This window comes from Chrysemys picta, chromosome 6 (genome assembly GCF_011386835.1).
Source record: "Chrysemys picta bellii isolate R12L10 chromosome 6, ASM1138683v2, whole genome shotgun sequence".
Classification (NCBI taxonomy): domain Eukaryota; kingdom Metazoa; phylum Chordata; order Testudines; family Emydidae; genus Chrysemys; species Chrysemys picta.
In genome coordinates, this window is record NC_088796.1 from 1,486,491 (window position 1) to 1,504,790 (window position 18,300).

General features: G+C 60.0%; 1 protein-coding gene across 1 annotated transcript in view; it reads left to right on the plus strand.

The window, feature by feature from the left end:
• The window catches only part of LOC135984175 (B-cell differentiation antigen CD72-like), a 66,554-nt gene that overhangs the window by 15,977 nt on the left and 32,277 nt on the right, over nt 1-18,300 (plus strand). Inside the window, exons 3-5 of the mRNA XM_065598598.1 lie at nt 3,320-3,409; nt 4,843-5,220; nt 10,305-10,453. Of these exons, the coding sequence (XP_065454670.1) occupies nt 3,320-3,409; nt 4,843-5,220; nt 10,305-10,453 (617 nt within the window). The remainder of the gene's footprint in view (nt 1-3,319; nt 3,410-4,842; nt 5,221-10,304; nt 10,454-18,300) is intronic.

Below are 18,300 nucleotides of genomic sequence, written 5' to 3' on the forward strand. Positions count from 1 at the left end.
CCTGATTAAACTGCTGGTACTGGAGCAACTGTATGAGCGGTGCCCATCCGACCTGAGGCTGTGGTTGGTGGACAGAAAGCCAGAGAACCCGCGACACGCCGGGCAGCTGGCTGATGAGTTTGTAAAGAGCCGGTCAGGGGGTGGCAGGGAGGAGCCCCAAAGGAACAGGCCCGCCGTGATGCAGAGAGAGAGTCACCCTGGGACCTCCCAAAGAGGGAATATGGGGAATCCCCTCCCACGGGGAATGCCCAGCGTCAGGGACAACCGACCGGCTCGAGGGGACCCACAGGACATGAGCTGCTATTACTGCGGCCGAAGAGGCCACGTTCGGGCCCAGTGCCCCAAGCTCAAGGACAGACTGAGCAGACCGAACCCGCATAGGGTTAACTTGGTAGAGGCCCAGACGGACGAGGGGCAGGCTTCTCACGCAAGAGGGGCTGGCAGCTTATCAACTGCTCAAGAGAGAGAAGGGCCCCAGGCCAGCTCCTCTAGGGGGCTGGATGCCCCAGACTCAGGGTTTTTGGTTTATACGGTGGGCGCGGGGCTGTCCCTCCGGAGAGAGTACCTTGTTCCCCTGGAGGTGGATGGGAGGAAGGTCAATGGATACTGGGATACGGGCGCAGAGGCGACGCTGGCCCGGCCCGAGGTGGTGGCCCCAGATCAGGTGGTGCCCAACTCCTACCTGACCCTGACGGGGGTGGGCGGAACACCAGTCAAAGTGCCCGTGGCAAGGGTACACCTGAAGTGGGGGGCCAAGGAGGGCCCCAAGGATGTGGGGGTACACCCGTATCTGCCCACTGAGGTATTGATGGGGGGGGACCTGGAGAACTGGCCAAGCAACCCCCAAAAGGCACTGGTTGTGACCCGCAGTCAGAGCCGGCGAGGGGCCCTGCGCCCTGGCCTTGGGGGGGGTGCCTTGCCTGAGGCGCAGGACCCTAACCTGGTGGGGAGGGAACGCCCAGGGACGCGGCTCAGGGAGGCTGCAGCTTCGGACCCAGCGGGCGAGAAAGAGCAGGTGGCCATCCCTGTCCCAGCTGCTGAGTTCCAGGCCGAGTTACAGAGAGACCCCTCCTTGCGGAAGATAAGGGACCTGGCCGACCTCAATGCGGTACAGACCATGGAACGAGGTGGCCGGAAAAGGTTCCTGTGGGAGAAGGGGTTCCTGTACCGAGAATGGGCTCCCCCAGGGAAAATGGAGTCAGGGGGGATCAGGAGGCAGCTGGTGGTACCCCAGAAGTATCGCCGCCAGCTGCTGTGCCGGGCCCATGACATTCCCCTCTCAGGGCACCAGGGAACCTGGCGTACCCAGCAGAGGCTGCTACGGAGCTTTTACTGGCCTGGGGTCTTTGTTACTGTCCGACAGTACTGCGGATCCTGTGACCCCTGTCAGAGGGGGAGGAAGGCCTGGGACAAGGGGAAAAGAGCTTTAGGACCCTTGCCCAGCATAAAGGATCCTTTCCAGAGGGTGGCCAAGGTTAAAAGGGCGGCTCTAAACCAAGAGAGCCCAAAGCACAGACCTCCAGACTGGAGCGCTGGGAGAAGACCACAGCCCAGTTGGAACCCCAGAGGTATGGGGGTGGGAAAAGGGCACAGGCCGCATAAACCTTCCCACATGCGAACTGCGAGTGCCATCAAGCACCCCCGACCTAAGGGGGGGCGTGGAACGGAAGGGGCCTGGTGTAATTCTCACCAAGGAACTGGAGGGATGCGGGGGCATCCATGGGAACGGGGGTAGGTTCGAACTTCCCCGGGTCACTGGCTAAAGTGACCCTGCTCAGTTCGGTCTCGAAGGGGGGAGAGATGTGACGAACTGGGACTGTTCTTGCTGGGGTGTGGGAATGCTGACAGGGGAGTGTGACTAGGATGGTCTGCATCGGGGGATGGGAGCCGGCCCAAGGGAACATACCTGAGCTTGTAACATGAGAACCCAGGAGGGGGTTGGAGGTCAGATGACTCCGGGGCCCGGAAACTGAACAAAGGCTGTGGGAGGGGTCGCTGAAGGCAGAAGGCTGGAAGCAGGCTGGAAGGAGGCTGGAGAGATGGCTGGGAGGCAGAGATGGCTCTGACCCCCCAAAGGGGGGGGCTGGGATGCCCTGGGACCCCAAGCTGGACCTAACTGAGGGGGGCCCTGTTGTCTGTGCCTGCAAGACCTGTCTTGGACTGTGTTCCTGTCATCCAAATAAACCTTCTGCTTTACTGGCTGGCTGAGAGTCATGGTGAATCGCAGGAAGCCGGGGGTGCAGGGCCCTGAGTTCCCCAATACTCCGTGACACTGGCCTGGGGTCTTTGTTACTGTCCGACAGTACTGCCGATCCTGTGACCCCTGTCAGAGGGGGAGGAAGGCCCGGGGCAAGGGGAAAACGGCTTTAGGACCCTTGCCCAGCATAGAGGATCCTTTCCGGAGGGTGGCCAAGGTTAAAAGGGCGGCTCTGAACCAAGAGAGCCCGAATCACTGACCTCCAGACTGGAGCGCTGGGAGAAGACCCCAGCCCAGTTGGAACCCCAGGGTTATTGGGGTGGGAAAAGGGCACGGGCCGCATATGCTTCCCACATGTGAACTACGAGTGTCATCGAGCACACCCGACCTAAGGGGGGTGGGTGTGAAACTGGAAGGGCCTGGTGTAATTCTCACCAAGGAATGGGAGGGATGCGGGGGCATCCATGGGAACGTGGGTAGGTTCGAACTTCCCCAGGTCACTGGCTGAAGTGACCCCGCTCAGTTCGGTCTCGAAGGGGGGAGAGATGTGACGAACTGGGACTGTTCTTAATGTGGTCTTTGAATGCTGAATGGGGAGTGTTGGCTGGGAAGGCAGGGGAGGTTGGCTAGGACGGTCTGCATTGGGGGATGGGAGACTGGCCTTGAGGGAGAATACCTGAGCATGTAACCTGAGAACCCAGGAAGGTGAGAGGCCAGGTGACACCTTTGCCCAGGACACTGAACAGGGTGTCCCTGTTCCTGGTGGGGATGGGCACTGAGTGGGGGAGCGTGGCTGGGGGAGGGAGGAGGCCCCAGCTGGGCTGGCAGGAGCATGGGGCAAAGCCTGGGTGCGTGGCCCACTGCACAGGCAGGGCTCCAGCACCCACCCCACAAGGCTGCCAGCCACGCACTGTGGGGAACCGGAGCTGGTACCCTAAGCCCTGGTCGTGTCCCTGCAGGCCCCATGCACTGGGAGCTCTCCCCTGGCTCCCACTGCCCTCCTGGGGGGCTGAGCCCCATTGCCTGGGTAGCCTCAGGGGGGAGCTGGGCCGTGGGGTTGGGTTCCCAGGCATGTTGCCCTCTCGGGCTCCCCTCATTAACGCAGCCGGTTCTCTCCCGCAGAGCCCAGGTGGAGCACGTGGTACCTGCCCCTCGGCCTGCTGGGGGCCTGCCTCTTCCTCCTGGCCACCACCATCGGCCTGGGGGTTCGCTGTGAGTAGGGGACCCGGGCTGTGGGCACCTGCCAATGGGGGGATGTGGGGAGGAAACGCCCGGCCAGGGGGGAGAGGGAAGGGGCTGCATGTGGGGAGTGATGATGTGGGGGGCCGGGGACCACAGGGAGAGTGAGGGGGGCTCAGGGCGCAGTGGGGGGGTGAACCCGAGCAAAGGAGAGTTCAGGCTGCAGCTCAGGAAACCTTCCCAGCAGCAACACGGATCAGCTGGGGAGCCACGGGGGGCCCTGTCCCGGGCAGGCGGGGGGGGAGGGGTCCTGTTACCAGGGAGCCATAGGGGGTCCGTGTCCTGGGGCAGGCGGGGACCCTGTTACCAGGGAGATGTGGGGGGCCCTGTCCCAGGGCAGGCGGGGGGGGAGGGGCCCTGTTACCAGGGCGCCATAGTGGGGCCGTGTCCTGGGGCAGGCGGGGACCCTGTTACCAGGGAGATGTGGGGGGCCCTGTCCCAGGGCAGGTGAGGGGGGAGGGGCCCTGTTACCAGGGAGATGTGGGGGGCCTGTCCCGGGGCAGGCGGGGGCCCTGTTACCAGGGAGATGTGGGGGGCCCTGTCCCGGGGCAGGCAGGGGCCCTGTTACCAGGGAGATGTGGGGGGCCCTGTCCCAGGGCAGGTGAGGGGGGAGGGGCCCTGTTACCAGGGAGATGTGGGGGGCCTGTCCCGGGGCAGGCGGGGGCCCTGTTACCAGGGAGATGTGGGGGGCCTGTCCCGGGACAGGTGAGGCCCTGTTACCAGGGAGATGTGGGGGGCCCTGTCCCAGGGCAGGCGGGGACCCTGTTACCAGGGAGATGTGGGGGGCCTGTCCTGGGCAGTCGGGGAGGGGGGGGGGTGTCCTGTCACTAGGGAGCCATTGGGGGCCATGTCAAGGAATCCTCTCTGGGGAGGGGCCCATGTGGGGAGGGGTGGGACCCTGTTACTTGGGCCCCCTACCCGCCGCCCGCCTGGCACCCGCCCACCGGCACAGAGGTTGCTGGGGCCAGGCAGCGCACTGGGGGGTTTCCCGGCTCTGCTGGCCAAAGGGCTGTACGGCCCGGCCGGCTCCCTGGCAGGGCCAGGAAAGGCTGCTGGGGCTGGCCCTGGCCTGGCTGCCTGCAGGGCGCTGTGCCCGGCCCCTCGCGTTGGGTTTGGAGGCTGCCCGCTGGCTGTAGCACCCACTCGCCTCCCAGCTGTTTGAACAGCCCCGGCCCAGCGTTCCTGAGTCTCTGTCCCGCTGCTGGAGACTCTGGCGTTAAGGGGCTGTTCTCCACGGTCGGGAGGGTCCCCGTCCCCCTGGGGCCCTGCTGGGGTGGATGAGTGAGCCCAGTTCTCGAGTGGCCCTCCCGGCCCCGCCCTCCCCTGCTGCCACGTGCCCGTTGGCCTGTGCCGGAGCTCGTTCGTCCCTGCGTCCGGCCCAGGCTCACGCTGTCTATCCCCTGCAGACTGGCAGGTTTACCAGCATCTGCAGCAGGCGTCCCGAGCACACGAGGCAGAGAGCAGCCGCCTCTCCCAGCAAGTCAGCACCAAGGGGGCCACCCTGGAGCAGACGGCGAGGGAGCTGGAGCAGGCGAGGCGGGAGCTGGAGCAGGCGAGGCGAGAGCTGGAGCAGGCCAGGGGGGAGCTGGAGCAGGTGAGGCAGGAGCTGGAGCAGATGCGGCTGGAGGGGAACAACACCCAGGAGCAGCTGCAACAGCGAGAGGCCACATTAGAGGGATCGAAGGAGGAGCTGGCGAGAGTACAGGAGGAGAAGACAGAAATGAAAGAGGAGTTGAAGAAAATGGAGAGGATCTTGTCCAGCATCTGCCCCTGCGAGCAGACAGGTACTGCCTTCCCGGGGCGAGGGTCACTGGGGTGCCCCACCCCCTGGCAGGGACAGCCGAGCCCTGGGGGGGAGGAGGGGGAGCACCCAGTGCCAGGGCCATACCGCAGCAAGCGGCTCTGGTCATTCAGGAGGGGCAGCTCTTCCCCCAGGCCGCGCTGGCCCCCAGGTCTGCATGGTGCAGGGGAGTATGTGTGTGTTGGGGGGTTGGGGGGCACTGCTGGAGACGAGACAGGAAACCCCGGGTGGTGGGCATTGGCCGGTTCCATGGAATAAGAATTGGGATGTGAACCCGCTGTCCTGGCCCAGTTCCAACCGGCTCCCCTAAATCCCTCTGCTGTTTCAGCTGTTAAACACGCTGCATCCCACCCCAGAGGTGGCTGCATTTCAGGGGTGCGTGAAGCAAAGCCTACATGTGGCTGGTCTAACGGTTTATGTGTAGAACCAAGCTAGGGCCTTGGAGAAAAGGTGCTGGCTAAATACGAACTATGAACATGATCATTAGTCAGCCGAGATCCCACGAGTCAGTCTGGCTAAGAGCTAACAGAGTGCTGCTCCTCCACCACTGAGCTCCGCTTGCACACACACCCCGCTCTCCCCGCCCCCCGCCCCGATCTGCTGGTGCTCCTCAGACCCGACCTGCAGCCCCACAATGCAGGTCCAGGCCTCTCCCCCACGTGTTCAGAACTGGGCGACGCGTGTAAACAGCCCATGGGGCCCAGCACACAACGGGCCCCTTCGCCTTTGGGATTTTTCGCAGCAGACGCTCACACGCAGGGCAGGTTGAGTCACAGTTTGTGCCCGTGACGCTCTCGGTGCTTCGCCCACCCCAGGCAAATAAACTATCCCAGGCCTTAAAAACTGAGATCAGCTTCCCCGAGGGTGGCACTGCCCCTGCCAGTCCTGCCCCGGCTCCCTGGCAGGCGAGCTGGAGACTCTCCAGCCGGGGCCCTGCCCCCTCGCCAAGGGCAGAATCCCAGCCCCGAGGACGACGCACCATCGCAGACAGCCTGGGGCCTCCCAACCGGGCAGAGACGGGCACAGGGAGGAGGTGGTGCCAGGTGACAAGGGCAGCGAGTCGCTGTCTGCTCACACTGAACAAGGAGCTCTGTCAGAATGAGGGAAACGGCTCAGTCTGTCTGCACATCACTGCCCAGCCTGTGCCTGCTGCCTGCTCAGCCCTCCGGCCAGAGCTGTAACCCATGTCAGTGCCCATGTCATAGAATCATAGACTATCAGGGTTGGAAGGGACCTCAGGACGTCATCTAGTCCAACCCCCTGCTCAAAGCAGGACCAATTCCCAACTAAATCATCCCAGCCAGGGCTTTGTCAAGCCTAGGGTTACCATATTTCAGCAAGCAAAACAGAGGACGGGAGGAGCCCCGCCCTGTCCTGCCCTAGCCCCGCCCCTGCCCCTTCCACTCCCTCCCACTTCCCGCCCCCCTCAGAACTCCCAACCCTCCCCCCACTCCTTGTCCCCTGACTGCCCCCTCCTGGGACCCCTGCCCCTAACTGCCCCCCAGGACTCCAACCCCTACCTAAGTCTCCCTGCCTCTTGTCCCCTGACTGCCCCTTCCTGAGACCCTCCCCCCATCCTAACTGGCCCCCTAGGACCCTACCCCGTACCTGTCCCCTGACTGCCCCAACCCTTATCCACACCCCCACCCCCAGACAGACCCCTGGGACTCCCACACCCCATCCAACCACTCCCCACCCCCTGACAGCCCCTGCCCCAGAACTCCCGACCCATCTAAACCCCTCTGCTCCCTGTCCCCTGACTGCTCCGATCCCTCTCCCCACTCCTGCCCCCTGACAGCCCCCCCCAGAACTCCCAAACACTCCCCCTGCTCCTTGTCTCCTGACCACCCCTCCTGGGACCCCTGCTCCTAACTGCCTTCCAGAACCCCACCCCCTACCTAAGCCTCCCTGTTCCTTGTCCCCTAACTGCCCCCTCCTGAGACCCCCCCCACCCTAAGGGCCCCCCTAGGATCCTACCCCCTACCTGTACCCTGACTGCCCAAAACCTTATCCACCCCCCCACCCCCAGAAAGCCCCCCCCGGAACTCATGACCCCCGCCCCCCGCTCCCTGTCTCTTGACTGCCCCCTCCAGAACCTCCCTGCCCCTTCTCTGACCCCCTGACCCCCTTACCCTGCCGCTCAGACCAGCGTGCCGGGGAGGAGGAGCAGGGGGAGGAGCTCCAGACTGCTGGTGCGAACGGCCGGCTGGTGATCTGCGAATGCAGGGAGGGATCTCTGCTGCAGGGGAGAGGAGGGGGAAGTGGAGGAGGGGTCTCTCTGGCTGTCGGAGCCCCATGTAAGTGGCACCATCCATCCGGCTGCCCTGTCAGCCGCACGCGCTCTGCATGGGGGGGGGTGGAAAGTCTGGACATTTACAAATTCCCCCCGGATGCTCTTTTTAACTCTAAAAGCCGGACATGTCCGGGGGAATCCGGACGAATGGTAACCCTAGTCAAGCCTGACCTTAAAAACCTCTAAGGAAGGAGATTCCACCACCTCCCTAGGTAACCCATTCCAGTGCTTCACCACCCTCCTAGTGAAATAGTGTTTCCTAATATCCAACTATGATGAAGTGGGAATGTTCTTGATGTGTTATTTGAATGCTGAGTGGGGAGTATTAACCTGGGAAGGTTGCAGAGGAGTTTTGCTGGGACTGCCTGCATTGGGGAAGGGAGCACACCTGAGCATGTAACCTGAGAACCCAGGAGGGGGGTTGGAGGCCAGGTAACACCTCTGCCCGGGAAACTGGACAAAGGACACAAAGGCTGGGGGAGGAGCTGGGAAAGGGGGAGAAAGGAGGGGGCTGAAGGGAGTTTCAGTTTTGGAGCTGGCTGGGAAATAAAGAGGGGTGCCCCGACCAACAGGGCTGTGGCTTCCCTGGGGCCCCCAGATGGACCTAACTAAAGGGGGTCCTGTTGTCTGTATCGGGAAGACCTGTTGTGGACTGAGTTCCTGTCATCGAAATAAACCTTCTGTTTTACTGGCTGGCTGAGAGTCATGGTGAATCGCAGGAAGCCGGGGGTGCAGGGCCTGGTCTCCCCCATACTCCATTACACCAACCTAAACCTCTCCCAATGCAACTTGAGACCATTGCTCCTTGTTCTGTCATCTGGTACCACTGAGAACAGTCTAGATCCATCCTCTTTGGAACCCCCCTTCAGGTAGTTGAAAGCAGCTATCAAATCCGCCCTCATTCTTCTCTTCTGTAGACTAAATAACCCCAGTTCCCTCAGCCTCTCCTCATAAGTCATGTGCTCCAGCCCCCTAGTCATTTTTGTTGCCCTCCGCTGGACTCTTTCCAATTTTTCCACATCCTTCTTGTAGTGTGGGGCCCTGTCACGGAGTGTGGGGGAGTCAGGGCCCTGCACCCCTCTTCCTGAGATTCACCATGACTCTCAGCCAGCCAGTAACACAGAAGGTTTATTGGATAACAGGAACACAGTCCCAAGCAGAGCTTGTAGGTACAACCAGGACCCCTCAGTTAAGTCCTTCTGGGGGGTTCAGGGAGCTTAGACCCCAGCCTCGGGGTTCCCTGCGTTGCATCACCCAGCCCAAACTGAAACTAAAAACCCTCCAGCAGCTCTCTCCCCCTCCCCCCAGCTCCTCCTCTCCTTTGTCCAGTCTCCCGGGCAGAAGGTGTCACTTCTCCCACCCCCCTCCTGGCTCAGGTTACAGCTCAGGTAGCTTCCTTCCCATCCCCAATGTAAGTCCCCTGCAACATTCCCAGGTCAAATCCGCCCCGCTCCCTACTCCGTCACAGGCCCAAAACTGGACACACTACTCCAGATGAGGCCTCACCAATGTTGAATAGAGGGGAATGATCACGTCTCTTGATCTGCTGGCAATGCCCCTGTGACGAAGTGGGACTGTTCTTAATGTTTCCTCTGAATACTGTATGGGTGCCTCAGTTTCCCCTATGCATTTCTTAAGTCTCCAGTGTGCATAAATGGCCGACACTTTGTATCCTGGCAACAAATGGCTGGGGCCCTTCCCCCCCTGCAAGGGAATAGCTAAAGGTGAACAAAGAGATCAGGTGACCTCCTGGCCCGGGAAAGAGACAAAGGCCAGAGAAGAGGGGCTGGAGGGGGTTTCAGTTTGGAGCTAGCTGAGGATGGGGAGTGAGTGCAGATGGGGTTGTCTGGCTCGCTGGGCCCCAGAATGGACCCAGCTGAGGGGTCCTGTTCTCTGTACCTACAAGCTCTGTTTTAGACCGTGTTCCTGTCATCTAATAAACCTCTGTTTTACTGGCTGGCTGAGAGTCACGTCTGACTGCGAAGTGGGGGTGCAGGATCCTCTGGCTTCCCCAGGACCCCGCCTGGGCGGACTCGCTGTGGGAAGCGCACGGAGGGGCATATGCTGAATGCTCCAAGATCAGACCCAGGAGGTGAAGCCGTGTGAGCTTCTTTCCCTGAAGACAGTCCGCTCCGAGGGAGAGGAGGCTCCCCAAAGTCCTGACTGGCTTTGTGGGGAGCAGTTCCAGAGCATCGCCCGCGGACTCTGTGACAGACCCTACTTATACAGCCCAAAATGCCATTCGCCTTCTTGGCAACAAGGGCACACTGCTGACTCATATCCAGCTTCTCGTCCACTGTGACCCCTAGGTCCTTTTCTGCAGAGCTGCTGCCTAGCCATTCGGTCCCTAGTCTGTAGCAGTGCATGGGATTCTTCCGTCCTAAGTGCAGGACTCAGGTTTCTTTTGGCCCAATCCTCCAATTTGTCTAGGTCCCTCTGTATCCTGTCCCTACCCTCCAGCGTATCTACCACTCCTCCCAGTTTAGTGTCAATGAGATGAGGCTCATTTACCCCACCAGTGAAATGTTGAACCCCATGAACAGTTACACTTGTATCTGAGTCCTGGACTGAGCTCCCAGCCTGCCCCAAACCCTCGAGAGCCCCCCCCCCCCTCCTCCACAGCTCGGAGCAGCTCCTCGGGCAGCCGTGGGTCTGGGGGAGTGGGAGCCCCTGGGGAGGGACCAGACCTTCTTTATACAGCCCAGGGCACGAGCCCGTTAGCTGCACTCAGGGCCAGGAGCACCTCTGAGCTTCTCACCCCGTCTTCCCTCCAGGGTGCTGCCTGGCAGACTTGGTGTTGTACAGAGGAAAGTGCTTGTTCGTCTCGAAGGAGAAGAAGACTTGGGAAGAAAGCAAAGAAGACTGTGACCGGAAATCTGCTCGGCTTCTTATTGCCAAATCCTGGGACTCGGAGACAACGCCGGTACGGTACATGCACAGCCGGTGTGACCGCAGCCGGAACACTGCGGAAAGGGGGGGTGTCTCCAGGCTGGGGGGGGGGGGGGGCTTGGCAAATAGGCGGGGCTCAGAGAAGAGCAACGGCAATGATCCAGCGGCTGGAGGAGCGTTACCAGCTCACCTTCTCCACTGTCCGTGATTGTTCTGTTTGGTCTGACAGATTTGAAGAACCCCCTTCCTGCAGCCTCTAACATTCCTCGCCCGCTGCACCGCGTTCCTTGCCTTGGCTTTCCTGATTTTGTCCCTACATGCTCGCACTATTCCCCTGTGTACTCCCTTGGGGCCGTGACCCGCCCTCCAGTCCCTGTATTTGTCCCTATGGGGTTTTAGAGAGCTAAAAACTCCTTGGGCAGCCACATTGGCCTCCTGCGGCTCCTCTTATCTCTCCTCTGCATGGGAATAGCCCCTAGTATTACAGCTTTTAGGCACTGCCAGCCTCCTTCTCTTCCTTCCACGGGACCCTGCGTGCTATTCTCTGAGTCCGTTGAAAGCCGCCTTTTTGAAGTCCAGTGTCCTCGTTTTGCTGTTCTCGTGTTCTCCTTTTCTTCGGATCTTGAATTCCATCAGATCATGGTCCCTTCCTCCCAAGCTCCCACCCACCTTCACCTTCGCAACTAATTCTTCCTTATTGGTCAAAACCAGATCCAAAATAGATGGACCCCCTACTTGGTTCCTCAACTTCCTGAATCAGAAAGCTGTCCCCTACACATGCTAAGAACTTGCAGGACATGTTATGTTTTGCTGTAATAGTCTTTGAACAGATACCAGGGAAGTTAAAATCCCCCTGTCACAGAGTGTGGGGGGACACAGGGCCCTGCACCCCCGGATTCCTGAGATTCACCATGACTCTCAGCCAGCCAGTAAAACAGAAGGTTTATTTAGACGACCGGAACACAGGTCTTGCAGGTACAGACAACAGGACTCCCTCAGTTAGGTCCATCTTGGTGGGCCCAGGGAGGCCAGAGGCCCATCTGGGCTCCCCTCCATTTTCCCATCCAGCTCCAAACTGAAACTCCCTCCAGCTGTCTCACCCAGCCTCCCCCCGGCTCTTCCCCCAGCCTTTGTCCAGTTTCCTGGGCAGAGGTGTCACCTGGCCTCCAACCCCCCTCCTGGGTTCTCATGTTACATGCTCAGGTATCTCCCTCAAGGCCAGTCTCCCATCCCCCAATGCAGACCGTCCCAGCCAAACTCCCCTGCAACCTTCCCCGGCCAACACTCCCCCTCCCTGCTGCGTCACAGGCACCCACTCAGCGTTCAAAGAAAACATTAAGAACAGTCCCAGTTCATCACATCTCTCCCCCCTTCGAGACCGAACTGAGCAGGGTCACTTTAGCCAGTGACCTGGGGAAGTTCGAACCTATCCACATTCCCATGGATGCCCCCGCATCCCTCCCATTCCTTGGTGAGAATTACACCAGGCCCCTCCAGTTTCACGCCCCCCCTTAGGTCGGGTGTGCTCAATGGCACTCGTAGTCCGCATGTGGGAAGGCTTATGCGGCCCGTGCCCTTTTGCCACTCCAATACCCCTGGGGTTCAAACTGGGATGGGGTCTTCTCCCAGCATTCCAGTCTGGAGGGCTGTGATTCGGCCTTTCTTGGTTCAGAGCCCCCCTTTTGACCTTGGTCACCCTCTGGAAAGGCTCCTCTATGATGGGCAAGGGTCCTAAAGCCGTTTTCCCCTTGTCCTGGGCCTTCCTCCGCCCCTGACAGGGGTCACAGGATCAGCAGTACTGTCGGACAGTGGTAAAGACTCCAGGCCAGGAAAAGTTCTGTAGCAGCCTCTGCTGGGTACGCCAGGTTCCCTGGTGCCCTGAGAGGGGGGTGTCATGGGCCAGGTACAGCAGCTGGCGGCGATACTTCTGGGGAACCACCAGCTGCCTCCTGCTCCCCCCTGACTCCATTTTCCCTGGGGGAGCCCATTCTCGGTACAGGAACCCCTTCTCCCACAGGAACCTTTTCCGGCCACCTCTCCCCCTGGTCTGTATCGCATTGAGGTCGGCCAGATCCCTTAGCTTTCTGCAACTCGGCCTGAAACTCAGCGGCTGGGACAAGGATGGGGACCTGCTCTCTCTCGCCGGCTGGGTCTGAAGCTGCAGCCTCCCTGAGCGGTGTCCCTGGGCACTCCCTCCCCCCGGGTTAGGGTCCTGCACCTCTGGCAAGGTACCCTCCCCGAGGTCAGGGCATAGTGCCCCTTGCTGGCTCTGGCTATGGGTCACGACCAGGGCGTTCTGGGGGTTGCTTGACCAGTCCTCCAGGTCCCTCCCCATTAACACCTCAGTGAGCAAATGGTGGTGCACCCCCACATCCTTGGGGCCCTCCTTGGCCCCTCATTTCAGATGTACCCTCGCCATGGGCACCTTGAATGGGGTCCCGCCCACCCCCATCAGGGTCAGGAAGGTGTTGGGCATCACCCGATCTGGAGCTACCACCTCGGGCCGGGCCAGCGTCACCTCTGCGCCCGTATCCCAGAATCCATTGACCTTCCTCCCATCCAGCCTTTGTCCAGTTTCCTGGGCAGAGGTGTCACCTGGCCTCCAACCCCCCTCCTGGGTTCTCATGTTACATGCTCAGGTATCTCCCTCGGACAGTCTCCCATCCCCCAATGCAGACCTTCCCAGCCAAACTCCCCTGCAACCTTCCCAGCCAACACTCCTCTGCTGGCCGGGGGGGTCACGGCGCCCTCGGTATTTGCTGGGCTCCTCCCCACCCTTCCCCTAGGCATAGGTAGGAGGGGCCTTGGGAAGCCCTCAGCAGCCGGCTGACCACTCCCAGCTGGAACAGACACTGGTGCATGGGCTGCATCTGCCAGGTGGCTTCCCTCAGAGACAGGGATCAGTTCATTCGAGCGATCTCCCTCCTCCAGCTGGGCAATGAGCTGTTCTTTGGTGAGCCTCCCACTTTGGTGAGCGCTACCACCTCGGGCCGGGCCAGTGTCACCTCTGCGCCCGTATCCCAGAATCCATTGACCTTCCTCCCATCCACCTCCAGGGGAACAAGGCACTTGCTCCGCAGGGACAGCCCCGTGCCCACCCTGTAACTGGAGAACCTTGAGTCCGGAGCATCCAGCCCCCCAGAGAAGCTGGCCTGGGACACTCCTCTCTCCTGAGGCCGGGGAAGCTTGCCCCTCATCCGGCTGGGTCCCTACCCAGTTAACCCTGTTTGCAGGGCCGGCTTTAGGCCAATTCCACCAATTCCCCCGAATCGGGCCCTGCGCCTAAGAGGGCCCCGCGCCCAGTGGCAGGGCCGCCCAGAGTGGGGGGCAAGTGGCAGAGAATCCCTTCCCTGGCTAGAGGCACCTTTTTAATTTTTACTCACCTGGAGGCACTCCGGGTCTTTGGCGGCACTTTGGCGGCAGGTCCTTCAGTGCCGCCGAAGACCCCGAGTGAGTGAAGGACCCGCCTCCAAAGACTAGGAGCGTGGCCGGGTGAGTACAAGCCCCGCGTGTTTTTTTTAATGTGTTTTTTTTTTTAGTCATCCCTGTCGGGGCCCCATCGAAACTGTTCGAATTGGGCCCCGCACTTCCTAAAGCTGGCCCTGCCTGCATGGGTTCGATCTGCTCAGTCTGTCCTTGAGTTTGGGGCACTGGGTTCATATGTGGTCTCTCTGGCCACAGTAGTAGCAGCTCATGTCCCGTTGGTCCCTTCAAGCCGGTCGGTTGGTCCTGATGCCGGATATTCCCGTTGGTAGGGTGTTCTCTACATTCCCCCTTTGAGGAATCCCAGGGTGACCCTCTCTCTGCATCACGGTGGACCTATTCCTTTGGGACTCCTCCTTTCCCCGTCCTGCCCCGCGGTCCATGAACTCATCGGCCAGCTGCCCTGTGCGCCGTAGGTCCTCTGGCTTTTTGTCCCCCAACCACATCATCAGGTCCGTTGGGCAGTGTTCATACAGTTGCTCCAGTACAATCAGTTTAACCAGGTCCTCCTTAGTCTGGGCCCCATTCGTCCACTTGTGAACGTATCCCTGCATTGGGAGGATCAGTTCCAGATATGTGATCTCAGGGGTTTTACGCAGACTCTGGAACTTTTTCCAGTACGCCTTGGGAGTCTTCCCAAACTCATGTAGCAGGGCCTTTTTGAACAGTTCATAGTCTCCTGCCTCCACTCCTTCCATTCGGCTGTACAGCCCCCTGGCTTTGGGGTCCAGTAAGGGGGTGAGAAACCGGAGCCTGTATGCAGGGTCAACCCTGTGCAACTCGCAGGCCATCTCAAAGGCATCCAGGAATTCATCTATGTCCTCTTCTTCCTTATGCTGGGACAGGATGCGCTTATCAAAGCTCCGTGCAGTCTTGGGTCCCCCCTCACTCACCGCAGCCGGGGGCTCGCTGCTCCTCAGCCTCGCCAGCTCCAGTTCATGCTGCCTCTGTTTCTCCTTCTCCTCCAGTTCATGCTGACGCTGCTCTTTGCGTTCTTCCTGCTCCTCCAGCAGTTCCTGCTGCCTCAGCTCCAACTCTTTCAATTTTAGCTCCTTCTCCCATTCCAGCCACCTCAACTCCAGGGATGGGGAGCTCCGCAGTGAGGATCCCCTGCTGGCCGGGAGGGTCACGGCGCCCTCGGTATTTGCTGGGCTCCTCCCCACCCTTCCCCTAGGCATAGGTAGGAGGGGCCTTGGGAAGCCCTCAGCAGCCAGCTGACCACTCCCAGCTGGAACAGACACTGGTGCATGGGCTGCATCTGCCGGGTGGCTTCCCTCAGAGACAGGGATCAGTTCATTCAAGCGATCTCCCTCCTCCAGCTGGACAATGAGCTGTTCTTTGGTGAGCCTCCCACTGCGTAGCCCCCTCTGCTTGCACAGCTCCACCAGGTCGCTCTTAAGGTGCTTGGCATACATCTCCCTGCTGGCCACTCACAGGCCTGGGTGCTCACCGCTCCCCACAGTTTCCAGGGGGACCTCTAGTGTGCCAGCCCTTCTTCAGGTCACCACCTCTCTCCCAGGGTCAAGCCGGTCCTCCGCCCCTGAGCCTGCTCACCGCAGTCCCCAGGGGGACCCTGTTACTGCAACAGTCCTTCTTGCTGGTCACACCCCTCCAGGGGTTAAGCGTAGGTCCTCCGCCCCCCGAAACCGCTCCTCTCTGAATCTTCAGCATGCCTGGTCCTCGTTAATCCCCCTTCGTTTTACTGCTCCCCAGTCACTAACTGCAGGAAGCGCCATCCATGGGGTGCAGTAGATCCCACCGCTGCTACCAGTTGTCACGGAGTGTGGGAGATTCACCATGACTCTCAGCCAGCCAGTAAAGCAGAAGGTTTATTTAGACGACAGGAACACAGTCCAAGACAGGTCTTGCAGGTACAGACAACAGGACCCCCTCAGTCAGGTCCATCTTGGAGGGCCCGAGGGAGTCAGAGCCCCGTCTGGGCTCCCCTCCATTTTCCCAGCCAGCTCCAAACTGAAACTCCCTCAAGCCGACTCACCCAGGTGTCACCTGGCTCCAACCCCCCTAGGTTCTCACGTTACATGCTCAGGTATCTTCCCTCAAGGAAAGTCTCCCATCCCCCAATGCAGACAGTCCCAGCAAAACTCCCCTGCAACCTTCCCAGGTCCATACTCCCCACTCCCTGCTGCATCACAGGCACCCACACAGTATTCAAGGAAAACATTAAGAACATTCCCACTTCGTCACACCCCCATTCATACTAGCTCATGTATGTAAGCTAATCCTGTTACCTGCTTGTAGAATGACTCGTCCATTTCCTCCTCCTGATGTGGTGTCTCTAACAGACGACCCCCATCCATAACATCGCTGCTGTTCTTTTCCCTTGTTATCCTCACCCCGGGACTCTCAGTAGCTCTGCCGCGCACTTCACCTCACAGCAAGTGTGCCCATTCCTGACGTACAGCGAACACCTCCTCCTCTGTCCCCATCCCTGTCCTTCCGGAACAAGCTGTAGCCCTCAATGCTTTTTTCCTGGGAGGGAGTTTGGGTGCAGGAGGGGGCTGGGGCAGGGGATTGAGGTGCAGGAGGGGGTGCAGGGTCTGGGAGGGTCTTTGGGTGCAGGACGGGGATTCTGACCTGGGGCAGGGCTGGAGGGGATGCGAGGTCCAGGCTCCAGCCAGAAGGCATTTACCACAGGTGGCTCCCGTCCGGTGGCGCAGCAGGGCTCAGGCAGGCTGCCTGCATGCGGTGGCCCCACGGTGCTCCCGGAAGTGGCCGGCTGCTAGCACGTCTCTGAGGCCCCTGGGGGGAGAGGGAGAGCGTGTCTCCGTGCACTGCCCGAGCCCGCAAGCGCTGCCCCTGTAGCTCCCATTGGCCAGTTCCTGGCCACTGGGAGCTGCGGGGTCGATGCTGGGGGCAGAGCACGGAGCCGCCTCCCCCACCCCCGCCGGGGACTGCAGAGACATGCTAGCAGCCGGCCACTTCCGGGAGCGGTGTGGGGCTATGGCAGGCAGCCTGAGCCCCGCTGCGCCGTGGGACTTTTAGCAGCCCGGAGTCGGAGATCCCGGCCTGTGATTTATTTTTGCAGCCCCCCCCCCTTGAGCAGGGCCCTGGGCTGCAGCCCCTCAAGCCCCTGCCTTAATCCAGCCCTGCCTCTAGGTCCTCCTGCTTGTCCCCAGACTCGGGCAGGCTGCCCTGATGCTTTTCTTCTTGCCTTGTAATGCAGTTGTGGTTTCTAGTCCCTCCCCCCGGCTTCATTACTAGAGCCTAGATGGACGCTGGCTGGAGTTTTGTCACCGTTCCCCATGAGTCCGAGGTCAAAGCTCTCCTTTACGAGTACGATGCCCAGTGGTGGATGCAAAGTCGAAAGGTGCTGCCTTACTCGCCCCCAGTGTGTACGTGTTATGATCCAGCATTTGTTCATATGGCCACAGACCGTTGTTCCCCCAGGATCCCTACAGGATCATTCAGGGCACCACATGGACCCGCTCTGGGGACGTCTCTTTTATCCCCCTCATTCAGGGTGTGGCCCCTGCCTTATTCACTGCACAGTACTCAGACCCGGCTCTGAACACGAATTATTGCTTTCCCCCTGCGCTTCCCCATGAGATAATCAGGAGTTCAGTGGAGGGAGAGGAGGAGGGGGCTGAGCCTTGGGGGACCTGCCAGAGCCCATGGCTGATGGTGCATTTGGGCTGACGAGCAGGGAGAAAGGGCTCATTACCTTGGGGAGAAGCAGCCCCTCCCCGTGCAGTGGGGCATGTACACGCTGACGGGGGCAGCTCGGGCCAGGCAGGGTAAATGCAGCTCTCCCGACTTCTGCAGCAGCAAACTCCTCTGCTGTAACGCTGGAGCGCTGGGCTGCTCTGGGCCTGCAGGTCTGTTGTATTAATTTAGAGGGAATGTAGCAGCCCGAAGAGTCAAAGGTGTTAACACGACCCTGTCACTGTCCAGCACTGAAGAGTTTGAAACAATGTTCGGGGTTTGGTCTACAGAGACCTCGGCCTGCTGAGTGCCACGGCAAACACTCCATTCACCAGCCCCTTAACCTTTCATTAAACATACAGAAAAGAAGGAAAAAGAGTTAAAGCCTTAGGAATGTAAAGTATTAAGGAAGGCTTGCATTTGATCAACATCCCTTGTTCCCTTTCCCTGGAGAGAGTTTTTAAAAAGAACCTTCCCCCTTTTGACAGTCTCTTAGATGAGCGGCTCTCAGCCTTCCCAGACTGCTGTACCCCATTCAGGAGTCTGATTTCTCTTGCGTACCCCCAAGTTACACCTCACTTAAAATCTACTTGGTTACAAAATCAGACATAAAAATACAGAAGTGTCACAGCCACATTGCTACTGACAAATTGCTGACTTTCTCATTTTTACCATAAAAATGTAACCCTTCTGCCCGTCTGAGTTGACAGCAACAAGGGCCGGATGCAGTACCTA